This window comes from Falco cherrug, chromosome 1 (assembly GCF_023634085.1).
Source record: "Falco cherrug isolate bFalChe1 chromosome 1, bFalChe1.pri, whole genome shotgun sequence".
NCBI classification, from domain to species: domain Eukaryota; kingdom Metazoa; phylum Chordata; class Aves; order Falconiformes; family Falconidae; genus Falco; species Falco cherrug.
This window is the reverse complement of record NC_073697.1, coordinates 122,315,787-122,342,283: the sequence shown is the minus strand read 5'-3', so window position 1 is coordinate 122,342,283 and position 26,497 is coordinate 122,315,787. Positions and strand designations below refer to the sequence as shown.

Sequence of the window (26,497 nt, the reverse complement as noted above, 5' to 3'; positions counted from 1 at the left end):
GGTAACATGGAAGGTGGTGCAGTAATCTAGTACCAGGTTTTACACTTTGGAAAGTCCCCCTGAAAGCTGGCATGAGGCCTATCTAAAGTGAACACTTAATGTCATGTATGTCCCAGCTGCAATATTAGACAGGAATCTGAAACCAAGCTATTTGTATGGAGGACTTCAGAGGAGACAATTCAGGTCTGGCAAACTTGCTTGTACTAAATAATGGCAAGTGAGAAAAATCCTATTAACTTTCTTCTGTGAGCACATTTTCGGAATCCAGGCTGCCATCTGAGGACTACTTTGAAAGACTTTAACATAAAATCCCCCCTCTCTCTCAATGTGTGAACCATATTGTATTTACTACTTCGGTACTAAGTTTTTGTAGCGCAACATGATTGAAATTTAAGACCATAAACCCTATCGCTTTTCAAAGTTGCTTGTGCTTGTGAGGCGTTTTTGAGGGATTTTCAAAAGACTTTCAGTTTCCCAGTGAGCACTGAAACCAAATCCCAGTTCTGATCATTGCTTTGGAGGATAGTGCATAACTGAAAGCCTTAGCCTGTCTTGAAAAATTTCAGTTTCATCTAAACTGTACTGAACAGCCAGATGCCTGGTCTGCTTCAGAGGTGGCCACGTGATGTGCAACAGATACAGAACGTGAGGGTCACACAAATGTGTGTCTTTGGTGCCATGGGGTTCTCTCCTCCCTGCTAAGCGTGCCTCTTGCAGTGCCAGGCTTGGGATTACTTCTCTGCTAAAGACCCGTGACGGCAGATGATGAGAGATGCAGCTGATGTTGGCCTTAAAATGAATGGCATGTGTCGAGGTTGACAGCCACAGGATGGATGGCCTCATGACATATTTCTTACTCACAGCTTAGACACGCCAGATCGGATTCCTGCTGACACGTAAAGCCCTTTTCCACAGCTCTGGCAGTGCTAAAAGCTGAGGCAGCCTAATCTTTTCCAAACCCTCCTGCACTGTAACGCTGACCAAAACTTTGGAGTTTTGTGTCGAAGCAGTGAGCGTGCTGACATAGGGTCTGTGGTGCTCATCAGCGTCGCCTCCTGCCTTTTGTATGTGATAGCCTTCCTGCTAGCATATACACTGCTACACATTTTTGTTTTTTCTGGAGGAAGGGTGGTCTCTCTAGCGCAGTTTTCTAGGGAAACAAGTAAGCGCTCTGTGGGCAATGCATGGCAGCTATATGTGTCCCGACTCACTCATCAGCTTCTGTGATGCAAATCTGGAAGATGCAAAAAGTACTTGCATGTTTTGTGGCTGGGCAACCGAGCACTGCTGCCAGGCGGAGGACAGCCACATCACAAACTTCACCTTTTTTTTTAACAAGCAGAAGATCCACATAGGCAAAAGAAATTTGTGGTGCCCAAGCTACAGAAATGCCCCAGTTGTGTTGTGCTTTTTTCTGTGTGAGACTTGAAGGGGACAGAGCAGCCTGCGGGAAGCAGGCTTCTACAGCTGCGTTTGTGCAAGGACTGGCTGGGCAGTGTTTGATAACCGTATTGTGACGTGTCCCAGTAACCCTGATATGGAATTGGGTAATAAAAATCTTTAATTAATTTTAAAAGCCCTTCTGTAGCATTAGCACAGGGCAAAAAGGTCTTAGTTGAAATCGGAATCAGGCTCATTAGATTTTGAGAGAAGTTACTTTGCAAATGACTTTTTCCTTGATTTATTTCTGTATTCATTTACTAATTACACAGCTCAGTTTTCTTCAGCCCACAAGCCCAAACCCACTTGTAGAAGGGATGTTCTGCAAAATGCCCCTAGAGGAAACCCAGTTTGGTACCTGCCCATCAAGGAAAGAGTCCCTGAGCAAGGGGGCTGTTTTCCTGTCAATGTAGCATTCAAATTTAGCTTCTGCCACTGTAGGCAACGTGGCATTAAAAGAAGGAGCTTAAGTTATTAAACTGAGCTGCTTTAATCATCCAGTTCAGGGAAATCCATTGCTACAGGAGACCTGAGGATTAATGTATTTTTACCGCAAAGCCAATACATCTATTCTGATCAGTTAGCAGTCGCTCACTTGTGCATATGAAACTTCATTCTCCGGGTTTGCACTCAATAGTATGGGACCGAATGGAGTTTTATTTGGAGATTGACCCTGTTACCTTGAATCTTATCATTCTGGTAGCTAGTTATGTTATTTTGCTTCTGGTTTTCCTGATCTCCTGCGTGCTCTATGACTGCAGGGGGAAGGATCCCAGCAAGGAATATGCTCCTGAGGTCCCTGCAGACACCCAGCCTCCGATCCGGCTGGTGGTGATGCAGCAGGGCTCCCCCGGCACCCGCTGGGCAAAGGGGCTCGTCTCTGGCTACGAAAACTCCTCTGACCTGCCAGGGAAAAGGACTACTGTTGTGTAAGGGGACCCTGCCTCAGAGCTCCGGTTTCTGCCGATCAGCTTGCCTCGTCTGCTATGTTTACTCTCCGTTTGCAAAAGGATAACGCGTTCACAAGGTAAGTTGAGACGCCAATTTATTTGATACGGTGCCATTGCCAAGGGGGTCATTTTATGTTCAGCTATGCTCTGCATTGATATAGGCTTGCAGTCCTGCCTGCCATCCATAAAGAGACTAATTTCCATTTACGCTGCTGCTGCCTTGCAGCCCACTGGCAGTCAGAAGCAGTGATGCTGTTATCCACTCGGGCACCGAAGAGGCCTTGGTTTAATCTCAAGTCGTGCTCGGTACCATTGTTGTTGCAGGAACACAGTGTTTTTCAAAGCATCCCATCCCAACGGGCTGAGCTGCGCTGCTCTGCAGCCTCGGCACATCTTTCTCAGCCGGCAGAGTGCAAATGACCTTGGAAGGCTGTTTATCTCTCCTGTGAGAAAAGAAACGCTAGGGATTTTAAAAGGCTAGAGATAGTGTCTTTCTGATAGAAGCCAGCTGCTGCTCCCATCAGAATTTAATACTTTCCATGTTGTCTATAAACTCCCCAGAGGGCAGTGCCAGCCCTGCCTTGGCACTTATTTTCCGTAGGTAGAACATAAGCTCTGCTTTTACAGTCCGGAGCACCCCTTGCCCCACACAAATCACCTGACAGGATACAATATGCTTCCTGGGAAAGCTGGGTACAATGCCTCCTACCTGCACGAAAGCATGAACCGGGGTGAATTTACCAGTAACGATAGGCGTGTGTCTCTGCCACCGTCTGCCCCACTGAAACAGGAATTTCTGACCCTCTGCAGCAAGAGCGACCTACGTCCTGGCTTTCAATGTGCATCTCCACGTGTCTGACCTTGCCTCTTGCCCCGAGCCTTCCTCCAGCTGTGTCATGTTCCAGCTGGGCCACATGAAGGCTGTTACTGTATCTCCTGTAAATCTAATGTTATCTGCATCAGCTCCTGTTGTTCTTCCCATGATTTGTGAGCTATAAGCTAAAGGCCTTGGCTAGCAAGTTTCTTCCACATCTTCCTTGTTTTCTCCCTCTCGGTGCTCGGTAGACTTCAGTTCACATCCTTTGAAAGGAAGGGAAATGTTTTCTTTGTGGCTGCAGTGTTGGGTAGCTGCTTCTGAGCACAGCCAGCTCAGGTCCTGCCCTGTCCCCGTCAGCCTGGGCTGCAAAACCCACCCAAGAAGCTGGGGAGATGCTGCCCGGGTTGGTCCCTGCTGTGCTCCATGCTGGCAGAGACATTTTGCCAGCATGGAGCCAAACCAGATTTCAAAACTTATTTGGCTGCAGGGAATTTGTGGCTTAAGTTGGTTTGTTCTACCCAAACGTGTCCATGTTTGAGCAAAAAACTGAAATCTGTTTTCTGAAACTCTAAGATAGGATGCCAGGTTACTGTGTCCCTCTAGACAGTGCTTGAGTTACTGGGTATGGTACTCTTTAACTGGTGGATTTTAACTGGTTATTAAGGGAAAAATAGCATTGACCCCACACTACTGCAGGTGTCTGTCCCATATGCTATTTTACATAATCTTAATGTGAAGTACCCACAGGGTCCTACAGAAAGCTTAAGTAAACGTGGTGAGATTTACTACCTGTCTAGGTCAGGTGTCGTGGATGACTCACTGGATGCAGTGGTCCTAATGCCTTCAGGACAGGCATTTTAAATACTTCCAGAAATATACTGCAGCAAATCGAACCACAATCGCTGTAGCTGGATTGCATGGTTTGTACTCCAGCTGGGTAGTAACTGGCTGCCTGTGCTACACCCCCAGACGTACTGATTGATGCATCAGCTGGCAGAGCATCCTGGCACTGGCAAAGAAATCTCGAGGTATGGAGTATCTCATTATTTATCTGTATTTTTAAAAAAGAAACCAGAATGGTTAGTGGTTCTTTTGGTTTCTAACTTCTTGAGGGTGAGCCCAGGTTTTGTTTTCAAGCTGTCCTCTACACCCCTGTGAGTTGCAGATACACCTGGCTTTGGAGGGAAGCTGGAACTGGAAGGAAGGCTCCTGAGAGCTGGAGTAAAACCCTTGATGTGACGAAACTGGTAATAAAGCAGAAGTTTGTGGGATGATCCTCTGCCACATATCATCATGCTGAAATAATTATGCTGAATGTCTTATTTTGGTTATTTAGCACTGAAAAAGTGCAATCAGTTAACTGCAAGTTGTGGCTGCTTTGGCAAAACTTGGCAGTGACCAAGCTGCTGGTATGTTATGGCCACTGCCACCCACGCAGGCCAGCGTTATCTTTCCTTGGGCTCTCCTATCTGCCTTATCTTCAGTTTACAAGCTCTTAAAAGCTGTTTGCTTGTTCATATATCATCCCACCTACTAGGAGCCTTCTGAGTGATAAGAGATCCTTGGTGTTAGGGAACAGAAATAATAAACTTTGCTAAGAAGACTTTGGGGAGACTAAAAAGAGCTCAAAAATATCACAGGTGTGGCACAGCTGTTTTCTTTGGTGAGATGTCATATAAAATGCCACAATGCCAGCAGAAAAGCTCTTTGATGAAGGTCACGCAAATGATGTAATGATACCATGACACATCTGCTGTATCTTTGCACTGTGTTTATGTAAGTAATACATGCAGAGATAGAGACTTGCAAGGCTATGTTAATAAATACTTGTAGACAGCTGAAATTCTCCAGATACGTGTTTTTCTCTAACAGCAAACCTTTTGTGTATGCCAGCCACAGACTCTTGGCTCCTTGAAACTCAGTGGCAAAGTTGTTGATTTTTGGCATGTTCGGGTTTTCTTGTTTAAGCTTTAGGCAGCGGGGCTGTAGGGCAGCAGGCAGTGCCTGGGGAGGCTGCAGGCAGCGGAGCAGCTCCTGGGAGCACAGTGTTCACTCGTAAGGAAAGTTATCAGTTGTGATAGAGCTGGTGGACTCTGCCCTGAAACGTGGAGGTAAATGACACTTTCCTCCTGGCAGCATTTCTAAGCAGTAGGTAGAACCCCCTTCCAGAAAATGAGACTAAAGTGCATCAGGACTTTACCTTCCCAATAGGAATAAAATGACTTTCTTAGGTTTGTCTATACCAGGACAATCCTGGTGTATTAAAGCAGTGAGAGCGCCCTTGGGTACGTACAGAGAACTGCAAGTAATCAGTCGCTGCAAGTGAAATTACTGCTTTGTGGAGGTCTCCACTACCATGCTTTATTTAATGACTGTGGCAAGATTAATGCATGCAAATGGACTTCTATCAGGCCAAGCCTGCAGGAAATCACCCTTGAAGCTGCATTCCCTTGAGTATTTGCAGTGCCCTGCCACGTCCCTTGCATCCTTGCAAGAAAATAGACACGACTATTCTCATAGCGGTGCAGCTATTTTCCCTAAAATATGTGGCGTAAAATGCATATCCCTTGTTTGATTTCACATGGTATAAAAAGCACCGTAAACCCAGGCTTCGCCGATAGCTGTACCAAACTGAGCTGTGCAGGGGAGTTCTGCGGAGACTGAGCTGTTCCTTGGAGATATCTGCAGCATCCTGCAAGCTCTGCTCCACAGCTGGCAGCATGGGGAAAGCGCCGGGACGTCACGCTGTCGAGATATACAGCTGCAGTAAAACAGCACTCATGCAGCTCTTTGCACATTCTCTGTATCAGGCACTTCCATCGCTGTTCAGTTGACCAGTTTTGTGCCTTCCGTAATCTTAACTGTGCCTGTGTAGATGTGTGTTTTGCCTAGAGGATTAGATGGTATTTTAAGGCCTGGACATGTAGCGCAGAAATACTGTTTTGAAGTAAGTGCCATTAGCAAATGAATAAGATGTTGGTAAAAACTGTGTTAACATTTATTCAGAAGCAATGAGTTGGAGAGCGTTGGATAGATAGACAAGGATTTAGGAAAGATGCTCTGTTCCCAGTTCTGCCCTTGGCTTATGGGTCATCCCTGGGCAGCTCATGTTCCCACTACACTTCGCTCCACGTGTCTCTGCTCCGCATCAATTTTCTTTGCTCTTCTGCCCTCTGCACTGAGATTTCTCTCCTTAGACATTTGTGTGGTTCATAAGGGGGTTACTACAGAACTGGCATGCAGGGGCTGCACCTGAATTTCACTCCATGACCTAGCCCCAGTAGGTTCAAAGAAAACAAAATAAAATATATTCCAACAGAAAATGGCCGGAGCGGGTGGTGCATAGAAATCCACAAACAAGCCACAGTAAATCTAGGGAAACCATGGACACAGAGCCTCAAAGCACTTGCTTTGGGTGAGCTGTGGTCATGGTGGCGGTCTGATGTTTGATTTGAAGGGAACTGCGTGGTGGTGGGAGGATTTATCGCTGTTCCGCAGGAAGCAGGAATTCAGTCTGCACTGGCTCGCTTTCAATTGGCTTTAGTGCCTTTTTAAAGTTATGTATTACCGCTTCTGTAAGGCCTTTATTAAAGGGTTACACAGATAGAGCAGGAGGATAAAATCTCCACATTTCTAGATTTCTTCAACATTAGTTCAAGTCAAATGTGTCATTAAAGTCTATGAATATATGTCTTTCATGTGAGCCTGTTCCACTGTAAATATACTGTCTAAGCCTTCAGATATTTTTTTTTTAATCCCTAATAAGCCACTACATATGAGTAGAGGATTAGTCCTGACAGGCTAACCCATATTCACAAGAGAGAATTCTTTCATTTTCTTTTTATTAGCACATTGTTCTTATGATGCAAATGCTCATCCCCTGACAGTGTTGCGTATAGAAGCCCAGTAACACATCCAATTCAAACCCCTTGGCTGTAAGAAGAGATAAAGAATAGTTTTTACTGCCTAGAACCACATCACCTTGTGTTATCAGCTATTCAGCTTGTGTAATGTTGGTGCTTTGGTGGGAATGCCAAGAGGCAAGAATTGATATTGGGTGTTTAATTGGGAATAGCGTTCTTCCAGCCATGAGCTAACACTGCTTTGTGCTTAGGGGAGCCCAACAGCCCAGAGTGCTGTCTTGCAGAAGGATTAAAACCCGCAAGCCCATGTCTCAAGCTGCCTTTGTACTTTTTATAGGGTAAAGCACTGACCTCTGTCTCCTGGTCCTGCTCCAGTCCAAATGACTTTGTGACATTCCCAAGTGCCTGACTCCCTGTGCTGAATCTGTCCCGTCACATAGGGTCTGGGTGCTGAAAGCAAATGCATGCGTACTGCTGATGTCCCTAAGGGACTCCTGCAGCCCGTACCTGAAATAGCTGCATTTCAGCGGTGGATGGAATGACAGCCAGAGCTGAAGGAAGGATACGCACGTGAGGAAGGTGTGAAGGACGGGGGGGGCGTAGGCAGGAGTCTGCTGGTGGCTGCTGCTGCGCAGGAGGAAAGCAGGTGGCCTTCAGGGGCAGCTGTCAGGACTCTGAGGTAGAGATCTGGTCCTTCATGCTTGAGTGATAGAAAACTAAATTAATTGTTTATAAATAAACTGCTCTGACATTCACAGCAGAAAGCTGTCTAACTTGACAAGAGAAAATCATACCAGAAATATAAGAGAGAGGAAAACTGGAACGGCTGCCATCTCTAGCTTCTGTTCCAGCTCCTGGTTTTGTCTCCTTGCTCCCTCTTTCTCACGTGTGCTGGTTTCCTTGGAGATGCTGCTGCTTAGTTTCCTTCTCTAATAATGACACTTTTTGACATTAACCTTTCAAAGACACATTTCCACCCTAACATGACAATCCAGGTGCAGTTTTTAGAGGCAGATACTTGTCACAACGCATCTGAATCCAGCATCTGATCCCTCCAGTCAGGCTGCGGATGGGTCAGCTGCCTCCCCGATCTGCAGCAGATGCTCTGTGTGGGCAATGAAACTGTGCCCTAGTTTCTCCATCTGTTAATGGCAGTAATAATTGTTACACAACTGGGGTGTTGGGTTGATTTAATTAATATTTATGAAGGAACATGAGATCTTTTCACAGGCAGTGCTGTAGAGATACTGTTAATTATGAATGATCATTTATTTGTGTCTCTTCCTAGGCACATAGGAGACTTGGACATATTGCTTAAGCACCCGCATTTTGCACTCCTTCGGTATTGAAGCTTATCAGGCCCGCAGTATAGCTCTTCATTAACCTAAAAATACACTGAGCTTAGCTGCTATTGACTTCAGCATGAGCAGAGAATAATAGGCTTAGCATCCACCTCTATTTGTATTAATGATATTACCTAAATCATCAATTTTTTTTATAACTTCATTAGGTAATATTTTTCGTGTTCTTTTTTTAGCCTGGCCACTTATTCTAAATAAAATAAATGTACAAATTCAGACCAATCTCAAGAAAGGGGAGGGGAGGCAGCAATCAGGCACATCCTTCCACCTATCCCTTCCTCAAAAAACACAGTGGGGCCCCTGAAGTTCTTAGGGATTAATGAGAGTTGCCCCAGGTTTATTGCTGGAAACTGGGCATGTATAATTAAAATCTAATAAGCATAAAGGTGGATTGAAAAAAAGATCTGTGAGTAGCAGCACTTGGTTTAATGTCTACATGTGCCACGTTCATTGTACCACTTGCTTATAATAGCGCTTATTACAGGTGATTTCTTTCCTATTCTCTGCATATTCTTCCCCTCTCAGGGGCACATTAAGCACAGACTTGACATGTCACCTACTTGTTTCCTCAAAAAGTGGAAACCAACTTGTTTTCCTTCCGAAAGAGCAGACAGCAGCAGCCTTGGCTGGCTTGCTCGGGGGGAACACACTTCACCTGTCCTAGTCTGAAGGACACGTCCCTTAGCAGAGGGAAAGGATCTGTGCCATTTTTGGTTGGTTCCCTGCTTGGAGCAGTGCAGGGATGTGGTTTGCTATCTGCAGGGCTCGAGGCAACATTTCCATTGAATCATTTCTCTTCAGCCACCAACTGCTCTGCAATTTTCAGCCCTCCAGGCAAAGCATGAAGGTTACAGTGGCAGATAAGGTGTGAACCCAGGGACACTGGAGGGAAAGAAGAACTTTTTACTATGATGGGAATAGTATTTTATCACTTTTCAGGGCATTAGTTTTAGACCAGGTTTACACTGGAACCAGGGTGGTTTAATAATGGGTGGTGGTTTTATTATTAGCAAAAACTCTGATGCAAACATGATTACACCAGGAAAAAGTAATTTGACTATAAGCTTTATTTTGCTTGCTGAAACTATGTGTACTAACTTGGCAAATAACCTCCTTAATTAATTGAAGCTCTGTTTACAGTTGACGGAGAGAGACAGCTTGTTGGGACATGCCGTCAAGTCTTTTCTAGTGCAGACAGGGCTCTATAAAGCTGCATTTTTATTTATATACATCTGCAGAATTGAAAATAGGGGCAGTGCTTGTAAAGCCAAGTGTTTTGTCCCTGGGGTATCGAATGGAAGGCAAATCTTTGGCATCAGGAGGCTCCGTGTTTGTTTTGGGAAGGAGAGCTGGCAGGGATCCCAACGCAAACTCTGAACATCTGAGGAAAAGGCTGGCTGGAAAGAATTATGTTGTGACGCAGACAGGGGAAAGCCAGGAAATTCAAAGCCAGGACAGAGACTCCTACCTTAACTCATTCTGGCATGGAAAAAATAATTGTGAAGTGTTAACACCACTTCCTTGGGATATGGATTTATGAAACGTGCTGGTGTTTAAGAGTTCCTTGGGACGATGGAGGTTTTTATCAATTCGTTGTGGTAGAGGTTAGAGAACTGCTTGGACAAGTGGGAGCTTTTAGCCATAACTGGAGAAGATATGGCTCATCGCTGTCAAGTCTGTGTGGTTTTGCAACTGTCTTGGCAGGGTTATTTAGCCTGGGAGGACACATGCTGCTCTCCTGTTACTAGCTCTATAGAGTGGAAGGGACAAAGGAGCCTTTTTCTTTCCCTCCAGCTAACTTTGACTTGTCAGCTTTGCAATGTGGCAGATTCCAGGGGTTCTCTCCTCTTGCGATTTTGTGTTCTCAGTATTACAAAAGTCCATCTGCTTCTTGGGGTGACAGTTGCAGGAGGATGTAAGATACTGTGGCGGGCTGGTTAATGGGAAATGGTTTTGCAGATGGGTTCACTGCTCTTCCCCTTTTGCAAACAGAAGATGCTTTGCCTGCTTCATCTGCTTAAGGTGAATACGTGGGTTTATTTCGCTGCCTGTTTGCTCTGGTAGTGTGCAGTAGAAGAGAGGATCCCCCAGTGTGGCATACAGCATCCGAGAGCAGCGGGGAGCAAGCAGTGTTTGTGACAAGAGGGCAAAGAAAGGTTCCAGCACTGGGGGGGCTGAACAGTGCCTGTTAAAACTTCCCCCCAAAGGTTCCTGAAGCCTGTTCCGCAGGGCAGAGCTTCAAAGCACGGTCACGCTGTCAGGCCACCGTTTCCTGTTTTGTTTAACAGCTGCTTGGGAGGAGGTGGGTTGCGACCGACCGCGGGTGTTTCTGTGCCCTCTCTGCTGGGAAGCGCACAGGGTAACCTGGAGTAACAGCCGTTAGAGAAGCCAGGTAATTCCATTTGTTTTAGAGCAGAAGTCAAAGCATACTTAGTGGATGAAAAGGATGAAGGAAAATGGCTTGAAGCCAGGCTGTGCCCTCATCACACAAGGGTGAAGCACCTCTCTTTGGTTCTACACTTAGCAAACTCTTACTCTTACCTGGACTGGACCAGGTCCAGCTGTTTGCTGTGGTTACTTGCTTTCCAGGCAAGTGCACAGCAGCACTCTCAGCTGCCTGATGCAGACGGCATCCTTTGATCTCTGGGTACTTCCCATCCTGTGCAGACAGGTGGAGCGAAAGTGGGGTCTCAGCAGCCACCTGCACGTGCTCAGAGGCCAGACCCCGCAGGACGAGCCCCCAGACCTCACAAGGGTTGCAGTGGTGCGTGTCCTCAGCAGGGCCAGGCAGGACGGGTGCTGCTAGCGGCACAACCCCGAGTGGAGCAGCACATAACAAAGCTGCAAGCACATGGGGCAGCCTCCTGTCACCACATCCTCTTCAGCGCAGCGCTCAGAAGCATCCTTTTGGGTCAGAAGCATTTTCCCACTCTCATTTGATTTAAGCACTATCCCATCCAGATTAGCTCTGCTCCTACTGGGCACCAGCTTTTCTGTCTTAATGGATAAACCTCTGTCAGCCAGATCACGTCTGTCTCAAACTCACGGAATAACCTGCCAGAAGGCAACAGGAGCTCAGATAAGCTCTGAGTTCAAAGGGGCACTTTGGGCTTAAAACTTGCAGTGTTGCCCATTCATGACTTTAACCTGGGGCAGGGACAGCAAGCGCCCAGGATGACTGGAACAGGGCAAGGCTGCCACGCTTCAGAGAGAGAAATAGGTTGGTAGGTACAGCCCTGGCTGCTGACACACCGCAGGCTCCTGCAAGGGGCATGTGGTGAAGTCAGAAAATGCTTTAATGTTTTGCCATGGATTTAAAAAATGGAAACAATCATAGTGCATCTCTTCTAATAAATGATAATACAGAAAGAAAAGCAACTCTATCAGCTTCTATGGGTTCTATACCCATATTAACGTATAATGGATGTATATAGCTACAGAGAGACACATGCCTTTGTGCACATAATAACAGGTTGTTATATAAAGATTGCAGGTGCTTCTGTTTTAACCCTGTATTACAGCATCTTGAATTCAATACAGAAGCCACCCCGGCTGGACTCTCGTTCTTCACCTCACCTTGGATCACCCTCTTTCTCTTCTCCAGAATGTCATGGAACAGGGCAGATGATCTCAGTCAACTGCATAAAGCAATTACTGTCCTAAGCATCATCTTTCCAAAAAGCGCATTCTGGGATACAGGGACAGCCCACCGTGTGCGCTTTGTGTCTCTCCAAAAATCATTGGTCTTTCCATCCTCCACTTTTTTTGGATTTGCAGTGGCCAGATTCTGCTGCCTGGGAGTCATGTGTGAACCCGGACTGGCTCTGGAGCTGGTGGGCTGCGCTCTGCTCTCCCCGCTGCAGGCAGGAGGTTACTTGAGGTAATTCAACAGGATTTCAGAGGAAATACCCAGGGGTGACACAAGTGCAAGTGCAGTGCAGGACAGAAAGTCCAGATGTGCATGGGTAGGTACAACCACGATTAATATTTGGCTGCCATGCTTCAGAGCCTGTGTCAAGACACAATTTGCCTCCTGGATGTGCTGCCTGAGTGTTTCTGTCATCCGTCCCTGGTTTCAGGTTGAGTGGCTCTCTGGCTGTCGGTTTTCACACTCCCTTTGTTGCTTTCTGTACATGACCACTAATTACTCCAGCTAATTAACTGTTAAAAGACAGTGTCTTGGTCCTCAAACCCAACCCATGGATTTGAGGAAAACCCTCCTGAGAGGCAAGGGCAGCCACAGTTGTGAGCACACTAAAACATGTCATTGCAGCATGCACCTGAGAGACGTAGCACTTCATTTTCTTTGCCTTCCGAGGGCCTCGAGCCACGTTTTTACTTGGTCGTCAGTCAGGATGCTTCGTAGTGGACAGACAGCATTTTTCAAGTGGAGATGGGATGAATGAAATCAAATACTTGTTTCAATTTGAACTAAAATATTTCATCTAATCAGCCCATCTTCCTCTGACACCTACCCATGGAAATACAGACTACACAGTGGCAAGTAACAGCTCTGAACCTAAAACTCGAGTCTCTCCCTCAGAGTCTGAGTGCTGTGTTCAGCAGAGATTTCACTGCGTTCCCATTTTTTTGCATTATTTGAGGTTTGGTGCAGTAGGAAGAGTTGCTCCTTTTGAAGACTTCAGCGTCTGGCTAAGCATCTCACTCTCTAAGTAGCTTTGCACCTTCAGCACTGGGTTCCTGCACAAAACCTGCCGTGCAGAGGGGATGTGCGATGCTGCTGATGCAGCGGCTCTGGCTGCTCCTTGCCCAGCCAGGGCCAGCGGCTGGTAACAAGACCCGTGTCTTTGTTGACCTGAGATCTCATTTCTGGCGGACCTGTACAATGATCTGTGCATTACGGAAGATGGACTTGTACACAAGCTATAAATCATCAGGTCTTTTCTTGTACTGCCTTTTGCATATAAGGTAATAGCAGTCCTACATTTTTTTGACAGTGCAGTAATTTATCATTTGACAGTGGCTTAATGTAAACCTGCTGTTCTTCTCACTGGAATTTGAGAACTGACATTACAAAGAAGTCCTTCCTTGACCTTTCCCTCTTGGACACTTCTGGAAATTAGAGTGTCTTCATTTTAATGAGCTCAGAGGATTGGGGATTTGCAAGAAAAAATATCAGCTTCAAAAATACCTAGCCTCCTCTGGCGAATATGTCAGGACATGTTTTTAGATACAGAGCTCTCTTACCTGAACAGGCTTGTGCTCTCCTTATTCTGTGCCTTCTTCAGCTGAGCTACTTCTTGGCTCCAGCCTACAGTTTATGATGCAAGGCCACGTTTACTTTGCACGAGGTATGTTGCAACATATAGATCAAATCTTCAGTTGGTATAAATCACTCCAGTCTTTGCTCCCCACTCTATCGCTTCTGCAGTCAAATCTAGGTGGCAAACCACGGGTGACTTATCTGTGTCTGTGTACATACGTACATATATATGCATAAACACAGACACGTTTGCAATATATATATACATCTTTACAAGGCTTCTAGGAGCTGTGTTTAAACTGACAACGCAATCATACATGCAAAGTGGAAGAAAATGCAGTAAATGGAACTGACAGTAAGAACAGAATGAGGTCAGGAGATGCCGATTTGGGGGCTTTCCTCTTTCCCAAGGGTAGATGGAGGGGTCCCTGGAGCTGCTCGATTCCCTCCCTGCGGGTCAGATCCTTGGCCACACGAGCTCTGAACTGTGCCCATGTGCAGGGATGAACCACGGGGAACATGGAGGGAGCTCAGCACCTGGAAGTGCTGCTGGCCTGCGGTCCCGTGCTCGTGCTGTCTGGGACGTGACTGCTGCTTTCCTAGGAGTGATGGTTTGTAACTAACTAGCTACTGGCCACAGGAGTTTGTAAAGGAAAATTAAATATTAGTCAGGAGTTGAAAAAATTCAACTGAATTTTTAATTATTTTTTTTTTTTTTTAACTAAAAAAAGTTTCAAAACTGGCCAGGCATCTTGTCTTTGAAGGTATTGAAGTTTTTCCATATTTGTCCTTTTTTGTTGGGTGAGATGATTTCTTCCAGCACTAGTGTCACAGGGTCAGTCAAATTTCAAGCCCAAGCTCATGCCTATGGAAATCCCCCCTGCCCTTTTACCAACCTGAGTGCCTGATTAGAAATCCAGTCTGCTTTCACAGCCAAGGGAGAGAGATGGGTACCTCCAGGGGAAATTTGGATCTCAGCTCGATTTTGTTTCTTCTGAGAGAAATGTGAAGTGATGAGGCACTCCATTTGGATGCACAGGGTCCAGTGGGAGGAACGCAGGTTTGGTCTCTACTGTACGTTTTGGGTTTCTGGTCCTGGAGGTGGTGCAAGCACAGCTGCATAGAAGATCCACTGCAGCTCCTTGTCTTAGAAAATGTTTGCTGTGAGAACTATACATTCGAGTTTGTATAGGTTTGGATGTTGTGTAAATAATAGTCTTTTGTAGTAACACCACACACTATCTTGCATACAGATTTGTTTAGCAGCAAGACAGAAAGCCTGGAAGAGAACCATGTTTGCAAAGGGCTGTAATGGCAAATGTTTCCTTCTCATGTTGAGGTGCAGCACGTAACAGACACTGATAGGTAACAGAGAATCTGTAGGAAGGGTGGTTTATTCTGTCAATGTCAAATTGACATACAAAATAGTACGGCTTTGTACTTGTATTTGCTGAGTTTATTAGCGCAAATAACGGTGAACAAAAAATAAACCATAGTGAACATAAAATAAACCACAGTGAACATAAAATAAGCCATACTGAAATATAGGAGTGTCAGTAACCCTTTCTTTGCTGCTGCCTCGGTGCATTTGTCCAACATGAGTGCCGAGCACTCCCCAACCAGGACCGAACAGTTCAGCTCAAGGAGAACCAAGGAGGAGAAGATAAAGATTATTGTTTATGAAATCAGGGTAAAATCTGGGTGGAGCGGAGAGATGTAAACATGGACACTGCTATATGAAGAGATGAAAGTGCATATATAAAATTCCCTTAGGCATTAAATCACAAGAGGCTTGCAGTGGTGCTGTACCAGGGTGGGATTGCTCTGCACAGAGCAGGACCTGCCGTTATCCAAGGAGTTCTCTGATTAAGGATGGCTTTAGCCTACACTGGTTTTAGCCCATTTTTAGTAACAAAAAAGAGCTTTACTACCTCACCTGCAGGGCAGCAGAAGACAGGGCTCACTTCTTCAAAGCTGCCTGAAGTCCCAGTGTAAGAAAAGTGACTGCAATTTCCTTGATCATGTCAAAAAAAATCTGCCACAGCTGACAGTTTCTGACTGTGCCCTCTCTTGGGAGCTGGGTGTTGGTTTTCCGAGTGGGATTGTTACTAGATACCAGCTTTGCCACTACAAGGTGAGGAAAACAGCTGTAGTTTTTACAGTCAGGTAGCTAAGCATGGTCATCCCTGAGTAGACCTATTGCGTTACGCTCACCTAGCTGTGGCGCAGTAAAAATTATACACGCCTTGTCTCCCCAGGGATTTTACAGCTATGGAGCTGAGGCACATTAATTATCCTGCCATCAAAACAAGCCATTCTCCTGCGCTGAGGACAAAGCTGCTGGCCTCAGGAGCTGGAATAACAGGGGCTACGTGAGGTCAGGGCTGGAGGTGAGCTGGCAGTGCTCCCCAGGGCAGGCACGCAGAGTGGCTGCCTGCATTCCCACGTGCTTAGCTCAAGCTCAGGCTCCGTCCCCTGCTATCATGCCCACTTTTGACAACAAAAAAATCCCAGCCTCACCACCTCCTCTGGGTGAACACTGGAGGAAGGATGGGCATTGTCCCATTCCCCTCCAAGTTGGGAACTCTCTCCAGCGTGCAAGAATTTCCAGCTGGCATAGGCACACCTAGCCCATGCTGCGACAAGCCCTTTTTCGGCAGCTGGGTGCACAGTTTTGGAGGGGGTGTCAGCATGGGAACTCCTGCTGGGGGCCCATCCTTGCGAAGCTGAAACACTAGTAGCAGATGACTGGGGTGCATCCCACGTGGGCTGATCAGTCCTTCATGGTGCTAAGGCTAGAGGGTGATGCACAGAGCTGGTATCTTCATGATGTTCTCCATCCTTCCTCCATCAAACCCTGGTTGCAGTGGGTAAATTGTGACCGAAGCAGAGACTCTGAACTGCTTGGTTTGTGGTTTTGCATTTCAGTATAAAAAGCAGGATTTGGGATGTAAAGCTGTGCAGCTAATGAGCCAGAATAAAGGTCCAGAGAGCAGCCCTGGCTTACACCAGCCATGCTAGAGTCACAGCTCTCAAAAGCAGCTGAGGATCTACCCTTCCAGCTGAGCAGCAAGGCTGGTTCATTCCTGTCGTGTCATGTTTGGTGCTGAGTGCAGGACCGCTTTCAGAGGCAGGCACATTCCTCACCCGCAGCAAAGTTTAATGGAGGGCTGACCCTTTGGGGCAGCTTTTTTATTGCAGGGAGGGGAGAGGGTTTATGCGAACTAGATTTGTGAAGGTGGTTGTACAAATATTTGTTCTCTGCTCCTTAGCAGCAAAGGGATGAGTACAAACAACATCTCCATTTAAGGTCCCACTCACTCGTTACAAAAGACTTGATCCAATTTTGGTTTTGTTACAGACCTCCAGCTCATTTTGTAGGTTTTGTAACGCGTCGCTCAGCCCCCACGCCATAGCACCGAACAGAGGCAAGAGTGTTGGCGGAGCGATGCTGCAGCGATGGAAATGCTCCTGCACAGGGAAGAGCTTTGGTCTGGGCAGTGGCTGTAAAAAAGGCACCTTTGGGATACTCAGTCCCTAATACAAGTCCGTCTATATTTAGTTATTGTAAGCATCCATCTGCACCCTGTGAACGCAGGATCTAGCCACAAGCATCCAGGCAACCGCATACCCAGTGCAGGTGGTTATTTACCCAATGAGACTTGGCTGTTCCAGGCAGTTCTCCTGCAGTTACTACATCAGAAGATACTGTTCTTACAATAGGAAATTAAAAAATTTCTAAAGAAAAAAAAAAAAAACCAACACAGGAAAAATTTTACCATGCGAATTCAGTGCACAAGTTAGATTAGGACTGCTCTGCAAACAACCCAGGATCAGGTCAGATTTTCAAGACTGCAGTTTATAAGACCTCTCCCTCCCAGCTTGGATTAAACTTTAGACCACAAATTAAAAAGTAAAGAGAAAATGTAATATTAAGTAGCTGCTCCCAAAGTGAAAATAGTCTGTTCAGGGTGTGATTTTTCCTACAGGAAAAATACTGTTTGATTATGGTGTTAAATACTGTGCCATATTTGACATTACAGAAAGACTGAGCCACAGCTGACTTTAATTCCGGTACTCCCTAATGTTAAGGCCTTTGATTTTTCAATTTTAGTACTATTCCTTTATGCTATAGGTGGAGAGATTTTGTGCATTAAAATGTTTATTTTAAAACCACCCTTTGTGTGGTGGAGCACAGGTCTCTGCTGTGCCTTTAGGAAAACTGTAATAATAACAGTTTGAACAAACTATCTTGGATGATTCCAAAAACATTTAGCTTAATTTCCTTTAGTGATTTCGTATCAGACATATCACCACTGTAATTTGATATTAATATTTTTTAAGTTTAAGTACAGGAACATTTGTGGTAGTTGTTTTTAGTAAGTTCCCCATTAATGTCTGCTTAACTGGAGACAGAAAGAGTCAAGCATACATTTAATTATGGAGAGTTCTGCATTATAGCATAAAATCTCAAATGAAAAGAAACACTCTTTTAATATGAATAATCTAGGGATTTAAAAGTATGTAATCTTTAAATAGCAGCATATTGATGACTAAAAGCAGTACTAATGGCTATTGCACTATGCTGCCTGTAGTTTAACAACTATTTTTTTTAACCTTCTACCTTGCAGGCACGCAAGTGCAGGCACAGCGTACCCCACGGTTTGGGTGGGATTAACGTGACAGTCCCAAGGGCTGAGCCTCTGCTCCCCAAAACTCTAAAGCGAGGGAGAGATGAGCTCCTCCAGCATCTCACCTCCCCTCTGCTGAAGGGCATCCTTCCTTGAAAGGGATTCCCTCCTTTTAGTCCCGAAGGGCACTAAAGATCTTTTAAATAGTTAACGTTCGTTCAGATGTACCCAGTTTTAGCTCTACTGACAAAACATGGGAACTTGGATTTGCACTGAAAAACCGAAACGTGCCTTTAGGAAATCCTGATAAAACTTTTGCCATTTTCACTGAAACCTTTACAGAGGTTTTCCCAGTGCCAAGGGAGGTAATAGCTCTAGGTTTCTTTTCTACAATTTCAAAAGCTAGTATTTAAGTAAAATACTATTACAAGACTCCAGTACCATTACAAAGAATTGGTAGCAATTCAGAAACCGACACTCCTATTCATGCTAGATGTGAGGCTGTTTGAAACGTGGCGTGTACAGTGGGTAACAGCCGTGCGGGGCAGAGCTGGCAGCGAGGGGCCAGCCGCGGGCGCGGGGCGATGCCACCGTGCTGGGTGGCTGTGTGCCCGGTACTGCCGGCCGCGTGACAGCCAGCAGCGGCGTGCCCCCCATCCTCACTCTCACACCAGGGCTGTATCTCGCCCTGTCATTTATAAAATTGATCCTGCTAAAACCAAACAGAGAGGAGGAGAGCCGTGTGACCTCAGCCGGGAGGAATGGTCCAAGCACAGCGCAGGAACTCCCAGGCTTTCATCTGCTGCCAGCGCCACGTCCCAGCTAGTGGGGAAGCTACTGAGGAAACAGATTTAGAAAGCGTGCCCTTCCTTCAAGGCTCTGGGTTCCGTTCCCAAAAGTGTGGCCTTGCAATTTTGCACCCACGAGCTACAGATAAGAAGGTTGTAGCATCCAGTGCAGCAGAACAAGGTAAGCCCCGCTGAGGATTCCCACTCCTCCTTGTGGGTAACCAGAAGCAGCTCAGAAGTGACAGCCCCGGGGAAGCAGCAGTTTCTGAAAAGCCATGCTCTGTACACACAGAGACCTCTATTTCAGCTCTCCATAGGGACATTGTTTATTTCTTGATTTTGTTAAACCAACTTATCTTCTCCCTGTAAATATTGCTGTTGAGCCTCAAGACCCAGGAATCCAGAGGACTGGAATAGGCTGTCTGAGGGTCCCATCTTGAAAAACAGCTTGAGGTACTCCTGTGCCCCTCTGGGCTGTTGTTTACCCACTCACTGTCCAATTAGCTCCTCAACACCCCCCCCCCAATTATTAGGTGAGGGTTTTTTTCCTTTCAGGCCTTCAGCAGTTACACGGTGGGTCAGAGTCTCCCTGGTGTTAAGTCCAGTCACCCAGTTACATCACTGGAACGCTGTAGACTTTCATCCACCACGAAAGAAAGAGAAGTCAAGTCAGAATCTGCCTGAAAACTTATCCCTTCCACCAAAGATAATACAATTTATAATTCTATCTCAAGGGTGTAGTGAGAATTAACTGGATGGTGGAGGCAAGGACTCACAAAGGTTGCCAATAGTAGTAACATTTGGTTTGCACTCGCTCTGCCAGCCGAGCAGACAAATTTGCGCTGCAATCAAACCTCTTGATACCTTTGTCTCTTGCAAGTCCTTTAACCTCTCAGCAGTTTGGCCTGTCCACCAGTAATGAAATGGTACATACCAAGTGTCTCCCGTCATCCAGAAGGGACATTGCGAAACAGAACTCCCTCTGCTCTTTGTAACGTACCACAACCAAGGGAAAGAGCATTTGGATTTGTGATCTTGGATACCATAAGTTATTTCTGCAGAACCACTGGGAAAAAAACAGTCTTTCAACATATCAGAGAAGTTGCAAGTTGGACAGTCACCCAGCTCTTCTTGTCCCTGCCAGCCCCCCTGCTCCCTCATTCCTAGACTGGCAAGCGTTATTTAGATTGGGAGATATGGTAGGGACAGCGTATCTGATGTTTGTTGGGCTCTAGTAAAGAACATACTCATTTTGCTTCTGAGTTATATTTGCAAACAATAGAGCAAAATGGATTCATATTTCATTAAGCCTGTTTAGAAAACCTAGAAGACCTGAGATGATACTGTGCATCGGAGTACAGATGTTTTTTTACCCTTTCCAAATGTCTTTAAGGAACCTAAAAAAGAATAAAACTAACAAGCTGTCAGCAAGATGCTTTGTGAGGAAGCCCCACACGTTGCTGGCAGGAAGGGCAAAGTGAGCTCCCAGGCTGCCTGGCTCCGAGCAGCCCCCGCCACTGGGGCTGAGGCACCTCTTCAGTTTAAGCGACTTCCCTTCATCTTGATCTTTGTCCCCTATATTTGTTTTTTCGTGTTTTTTTTTTTCTAAACTATTGAGAAAACTAGGTACGATGTTAAACTAAATTACTGTCATTAAAAAAATATATAATTCAAGCAAACATTTTAAAACTCTTAAATGAGAGACTATACAATCAGAGTAAAATTTCAACCATTTAACCACTGACAAGAAATCAATTTGTTTTCTTTTGCTAAATATGTTTAAAATCTCTAAGCAGTCCAAATGGGATGGGGAAATAATTTCCTCTCAGATGACAAATGATAGGCTAAATTCCACGCCCCCTGTTCACTTTAGGCTTGACCTAGAAATGAGAGTCCTTCCCTTAACTTAAATGGATTTTATGTCAGGCCCATTAAGTAACAGCTTATTTCACTTTATTGATTGTGATGTCAAAAACGAGGTATTAAGAGTGATTATGGATAGCAGACACATTCACAGAGCGAAACCCTAATGGTGGGAAGAAAAAAGGAGGGTAAGAGTTTTCCATGTCAATGTCATAAACATTGATTAAAGATGGTCCACTTTGCCTGTGGAAAGGAATTTAAACATGGAACTGGTTTATTCTGGTTTTGGTATAAGTGTGAACATTGTTCATTTACTTTTGAAAAGGCAAAAATGTGTGGCTAGATAAAATGTTGGAGCCAAAGAGAAATAACTTGCTCTGCATGGGTAACACGTTGCTAAAAAAAATCTTCAAAAGCCTCCACTTTTGGAGCCTCAGCATGCATGCCAAAATCCAACATCTGCGAGAGGGCAATTAAGGCTGGGTTTTTTCCAGGAGTGGGGTGCAGCTGGTGATGATGCTTTTCTTTGCAGGCCACAGTAATGAGACCCCACCAGTGCAACTGGAGGATTGGGTGGGAGACTTGGTCTCCTAGGATCTACTGACACTGAAAGTATATATTTTTATAATACAGTTAAGAGCAATTCTTCATTCTCTATTGCAGACTTCCTAAAGGCAGGCTACAACAGAATCTCATGATTCTGTTATCCCTTTGGTTTAAGAAACTGAACTGTAATTTTTCAGGCATTCTTGACAGTATGGTGCAAACCAAACCTGAAGACAAAGGCAGCTGCTTAGCTCCCGACTCAGGTTATTTTTATTTGGCCTTTCATATAAAATTATCTTTATGAGTGAATTTTACCTTTATATTGCCTTTTAATAAACTCCTATTTGCCTGTTAGCTTTAATTACGTACTGATTTCTGGCCACTCAACCATAATCAGCAGGTTAAAATCCCTGATCATCTTTTTTATGGCGCACTTACTGAAAGCCAAGAAACGCTGACATTTGTTATTTCTAAACAAGCCTTGAATTCTGTTACTTTTATGACTAAAGCTTTCCCAAAGGAAACACTATGGAATCGATATCTGAAAGCAAGATATTCCTGTATTTTTTGAAGTAGAAGTTCTCTGCAGTTATTAACAGACTGGATTCAGCTGATGACTCAGAATTTGTGCAGCTGGTCCAAGGCCAGTATGGAGACTGACAAGTGCTGCTTTTCTCTCCTTCAGCTCTAAAGATGCAATCTTTTCTCAGTTACACAAGGCACCTCCTGCCCTTGTGTCAACTTCTTCATCTAAGAGGGCTGAATGCATAACATGCAACAAGAAGGAATTTGATTTTTCACTCCAGAAAGTTCTTTTTGTAACAAATAAGTCAGTGTGATCCAGCTAGAGAATGTTACTGATTGAAATACGTTTGAGGTACATCGGGGATCCAGATGAACCCAAGTTTGCTAACCAAAACAAGGAAAAAATGTCAGTGGTTTTGAAACAGTCTCAACAACTGACATATTTGAAGATGTGCTTTTAGGATCAAGTATGCCATGGGATCTCAGCAACTTGCCTTTTCATATTTTCCTTTGTTAAAAAATACAGATTAATATCAAATTTATCTTCTTTGGTTTTCTCAACATGCACTTTGAAATCTATGTAATTTTGTTTTCTACCAGAAATGCAATACATGGCAGGACTATTATTTGATACACAGACCAAATGACTGCAAAATAATGTTTCTCCATTATTTTCCTGAATATGCAATTAAATTCCATTAGTCACATAGATAATCAAATTATAATTTCATGTCTCTCTTGTTTAGGAGCTTAATACTCATTGATCTGAAGTCCCTAAATCAGTGAACAACCAGCATATATGCTTTCTGCATTTTGGCTTAAGTTTTCTAAACAATCAGAGCTTAAATTTTTTATGACATATTTAGGTTTTATTTTTATTATAAATTTCCAGACTCACACCAAATTTTAAAATGTTAATAACTCAGCCATTGCTTTCAAGGTCTCAGTTCACAGATGATTTAAATAGTCAAATAATTTGAAAACACTCTCTTCTGAGAGTTTATAGCTACAGTACTCATTTCCCATTATCTGCTCTTATATTAAAGATTCTATCGACTTGAAGTACTTTTCCATTATTTCCCCAAGGTACCTGTTTATTCTCCCCACAAAATCTTGTGGGTTTGTGGCCATGGAAAATACACTTTTCTCAGAAATACTGATAAAAGAGAGACCTTCAGCAGAATTTGACATTATCTAGCCTCATGTAATCTGTATTCTAACACATGGCACAACCCTGTAAACCCACTTGTTCTACTTGCAGTAGATCTTCTCGATTATATTACTGGGTAATGCTGTCATCCCATTTCAGGTTTAATGCTGGTAGCAAGAGCTCTCTGACTTCAGGTAAATGTTTATGTTTCAACATTTCCACTGCAAGTGGCTGTATATGCCAAGGAGCTGGCCCTTCTTAGATACCTGTGATCACCCTAGAAAAGTTGCCCAAGCCAGAACTAATTCCATTAGTGTTTGGAAAGCTATTTATAAACCTGCCATCAGTGGAATGACCTTATTAATTAGATTGGGGGAAGGCTGAGGGAGGGAAAGGTGCTTGTTACACAAGACCACTGACATGCATTTCAGTAAGAGATGCTTTGCCTTCAAGCTAGGCTCAAAAGAGACTATTAGATAAAGCTGAAATCTGGGTCAGTTTGCAGCAAGGAAAAAAAAAAAAAAAAGAGGCAAGCTCCAGCCATGCTGCCTGCAGGACCTTCGTTCTGGTTCAGACCCAGAGCGTAACTGTTCACAGGGTGTTACTCTGCTGCCATGTGTCCTCAGATGTGCTAAGAAAGCCCAAGGGGTTTCTCTGAAGGGCTTTGGGTTGATTTGACCACTTGATCTGTACTGCAGAGACATGTTTGAGGAGATGCTAAGAGGAAGCACAGCCTCAAGCTTTCCCCCAACAATCCAGAGCACCCCACAGCTTCAGCGTGAGCTCGTGCCTAAAGTGGAGCACGAAGTGCTTTATCTTGAGCTCTCCTGAGACCTATGGCTGTCCTGGTCTTACAGTCCATATTATTGCAAAACTGTTTTTTTGTATTAGAAACTTGAAAAACAATAGAATTTCCTTTAATTGCAAAAGTAAGTTATGTTTTACTCCTTGTTACTCATGTTACAACCACAATGACTCCAGAATTTGTTCTCTAAGGAAGGGAAAAAGCTCTACCTCTCAATTTTTTAAATCAAGCCTTACTGAAACCATCACCTTTTTCCATTATCACGTATACCCATAAGAAAGGAGAGCTAGATCCTCATATTCTGTTTGCTGTGAAGTCAAAAGAAGACAAAAAGGTATTTTTCTCCACCCTTATTTACCAGAAATGCTTAATTTATTCTCCCATGTAGACTGGGAGTGGAGAGGAGTTTCACCTGTAAAACTCGTTTCCCATGCCTCATTAAGGGCCCCGTGCCGCTCAGCCTGCCTCCCTGCTGCATTAAATTGGCTAAGAGCTTCGTGAGCCACAGTATGCTGCCCTGCTGCCTCCAAAGTCAGCCTGCCACCACCAGCAACTCCAAAAAGTAAGTACCTGGGAACATTAGCAGTGCCTTGTCACCAGCACATCCGCTTTGGCATCTGTGGGGCTGCTTATGGGTGTCTGCTTCTCTGTTATCTGTTTAACAAATCAGGCGACTAGTTATTGTGCAGGCTTATAATAAGAACTTGTCTGTGCGGAACAGCTAGAAGAAATGGCTTTGGTGTGAGATGTTTAGTTTTATTAATGTAACCTCCTGACAGAATTTCATTCACCACTGACATCTTAGTGCCACTTAAATTTTCATCTTGCGTGGGGAAAAGGAAGCTTTCAGCAAGTCCTGCCTATTTGTTTGATAGATTTGTGCAACCCAAGAGCATTTTGCAATGCAGTGAAAACTACAGACCCTACTTTTGTGTCCCTATTTGCATAATCCTCTAAAAGCGTTTGGTGTCTGATTCAGAAATTAGGCATGTTTCTGTGTGTCAATTTAATGCTCGTAAATAGCCCTGGAGTACAAATCCTTCATCCCTAGAGAAGTAGAATATGCCTGTGAAGGGCCGCAGGAGATTCTGCATGGGTAAATTTTGACCTAGAAATAACCAGGGCAAACCACACAGCTCCTATGCTCACCGGCTTCACCGCTCAGACTGTCAAGAATAGCAACTAGTAAGAGCTCTGCTATGCAAACACCTTCTGTCTGGTGTCACATGAGTGTCTATTAGGTATCAGACTGGGATCACCTAGTTAATTTTGGACAATCCATTTTACAAATACCTCACAGCCCTGATCAGAACTAAATTCTCTTTTCCCAGTTAAAAAATAATAGATTAAAATTCTTATTAATGAACCCTTGGCTGTTGACACTCAACACATTGCTCTTTCTTCCAAACGCACTATGTGGTAGTGGCCCACAGCAGGGACGCATTCAGTAAGGAAAGTTCTTCCATCTTCTTGTAACCCTGACTCATCTATTAAAATACATTTCTGGCTGAGCTCGCTGTAACATATTTCTAGTCTTAAGAACATTTTTTAATCAAATGAACATGGAGTATTTGAAGATATTTTTTTCTTTCATACTTTGTAAATAAGAATAATCAAACTAATTAGGTTTTCCTTCCTTAATTTTGTATGCTTAATGCCAATTTTTGGATGTAATGGTTGTTCAGCCCATAAATAAGGGGTTTCTTTTGTTGTGATTTTTTTTTTGAGGCATTCTGATTCATTACATCATAAAAAGCAATTACAGAGATTAGCTCAACAAGAGTTACTGGTACTAAAACCATGTTACTGGTCAGGACCATCTTAATAATATCTATGCTGAGTAATTTAGTGGTCTCCTTAAGAGAGACAGACATTCGGTTCAAATCTTCCAGTTTCATCACTGCTGTCATGACGCTTGGTGGTGGTCTTAACCTGGTTCCACTCGGCCAAGCTTCATGACCTGAATGTTCTTGGTTTTGTTTGAAACGGATTTATATTTTTTTTTAACCGTATCTTGAATCTGTAAACCTTTGATGCTCCAGCAACAGGAAGCTACACCACACACCACTTGTTGTTTTAAAGACCTTGCAATTTGTGAGATCTGTGACCACAGAACCAAAGTGGAAAAACAGGCTTTCAAAACTGTGAGGAGAAAAACCCGATGACACATTTGGATCAGATGTCAAAGGCAGCAAGGAAGGAAATCAAAATGAGAGTGGCTTGGGAAGAGACAAAAGAAAAAGGCAAAGGGCAGCAGAGGGAGCGAGAGAAGACAGAGACAAAATGCAGCGCCTCTGTGTGCACCTTTGAAAGTCTCAGCAGATTCATTTGACAGGAGTCAGTCCAGCTTTTTACCAGAACCACAAAGAAGCCAGCCTTCCAGCCATGGTGTCCACAATGTCACACATTCCTGAACATTTTTACAGCCTGAAAGAGCAAATTATTGGGGCAGCCATAGAGGAATGCAAGGATGGGCGTGTGGTATTGAGCAGGAAGGTAGCTGCGCCACCACAAGTTCTACCTCGAAATAAAGC

General features: G+C 44.4%; 2 protein-coding genes and 1 long non-coding RNA gene across 5 annotated transcripts in view; 2 read left to right on the top strand and 1 right to left on the bottom strand.

The window, feature by feature from the left end:
• The first annotated feature begins 1,979 nt into the window (after nucleotides 1–1,979).
• Nucleotides 1,980–2,373, top strand: SMIM36 (small integral membrane protein 36). The gene has a single exon (XM_055726146.1). The coding sequence runs from the start codon at nucleotides 2,044–2,046 to the stop codon at nucleotides 2,371–2,373; it is 330 nt and encodes a 109-aa protein (XP_055582121.1). The 5' UTR covers nucleotides 1,980–2,043.
• MMD (monocyte to macrophage differentiation associated) overlaps nucleotides 2,359–26,497 on the top strand; it is a 43,849-nt gene continuing 19,710 nt past the window's right edge. The window contains exons 1-2 of one of the 3 annotated variants that reach the window (XM_027808213.2): nucleotides 2,359–2,467; nucleotides 24,352–24,525. In XM_027808213.2, coding sequence (XP_027664014.1) covers nucleotides 2,427–2,467; nucleotides 24,352–24,525 — 215 coding nt within the window. In that variant the 5' untranslated portion in view covers nucleotides 2,359–2,426. Of the gene's footprint in view, nucleotides 2,468–12,219; nucleotides 12,312–24,351; nucleotides 24,526–26,497 lie in introns of those variants that run through there. The other 2 variants (XM_027808217.2, XM_027808214.2) reach the window with 2 other exon arrangements.
• Nucleotides 9,479–11,285, bottom strand: LOC129737315 (uncharacterized). The gene is made up of 2 exons (XR_008735033.1): nucleotides 10,973–11,285; nucleotides 9,479–10,795 (listed from the first exon to the last, which is right to left on the bottom strand). It is a non-coding gene; the product is annotated as an uncharacterized LOC129737315 (long non-coding RNA).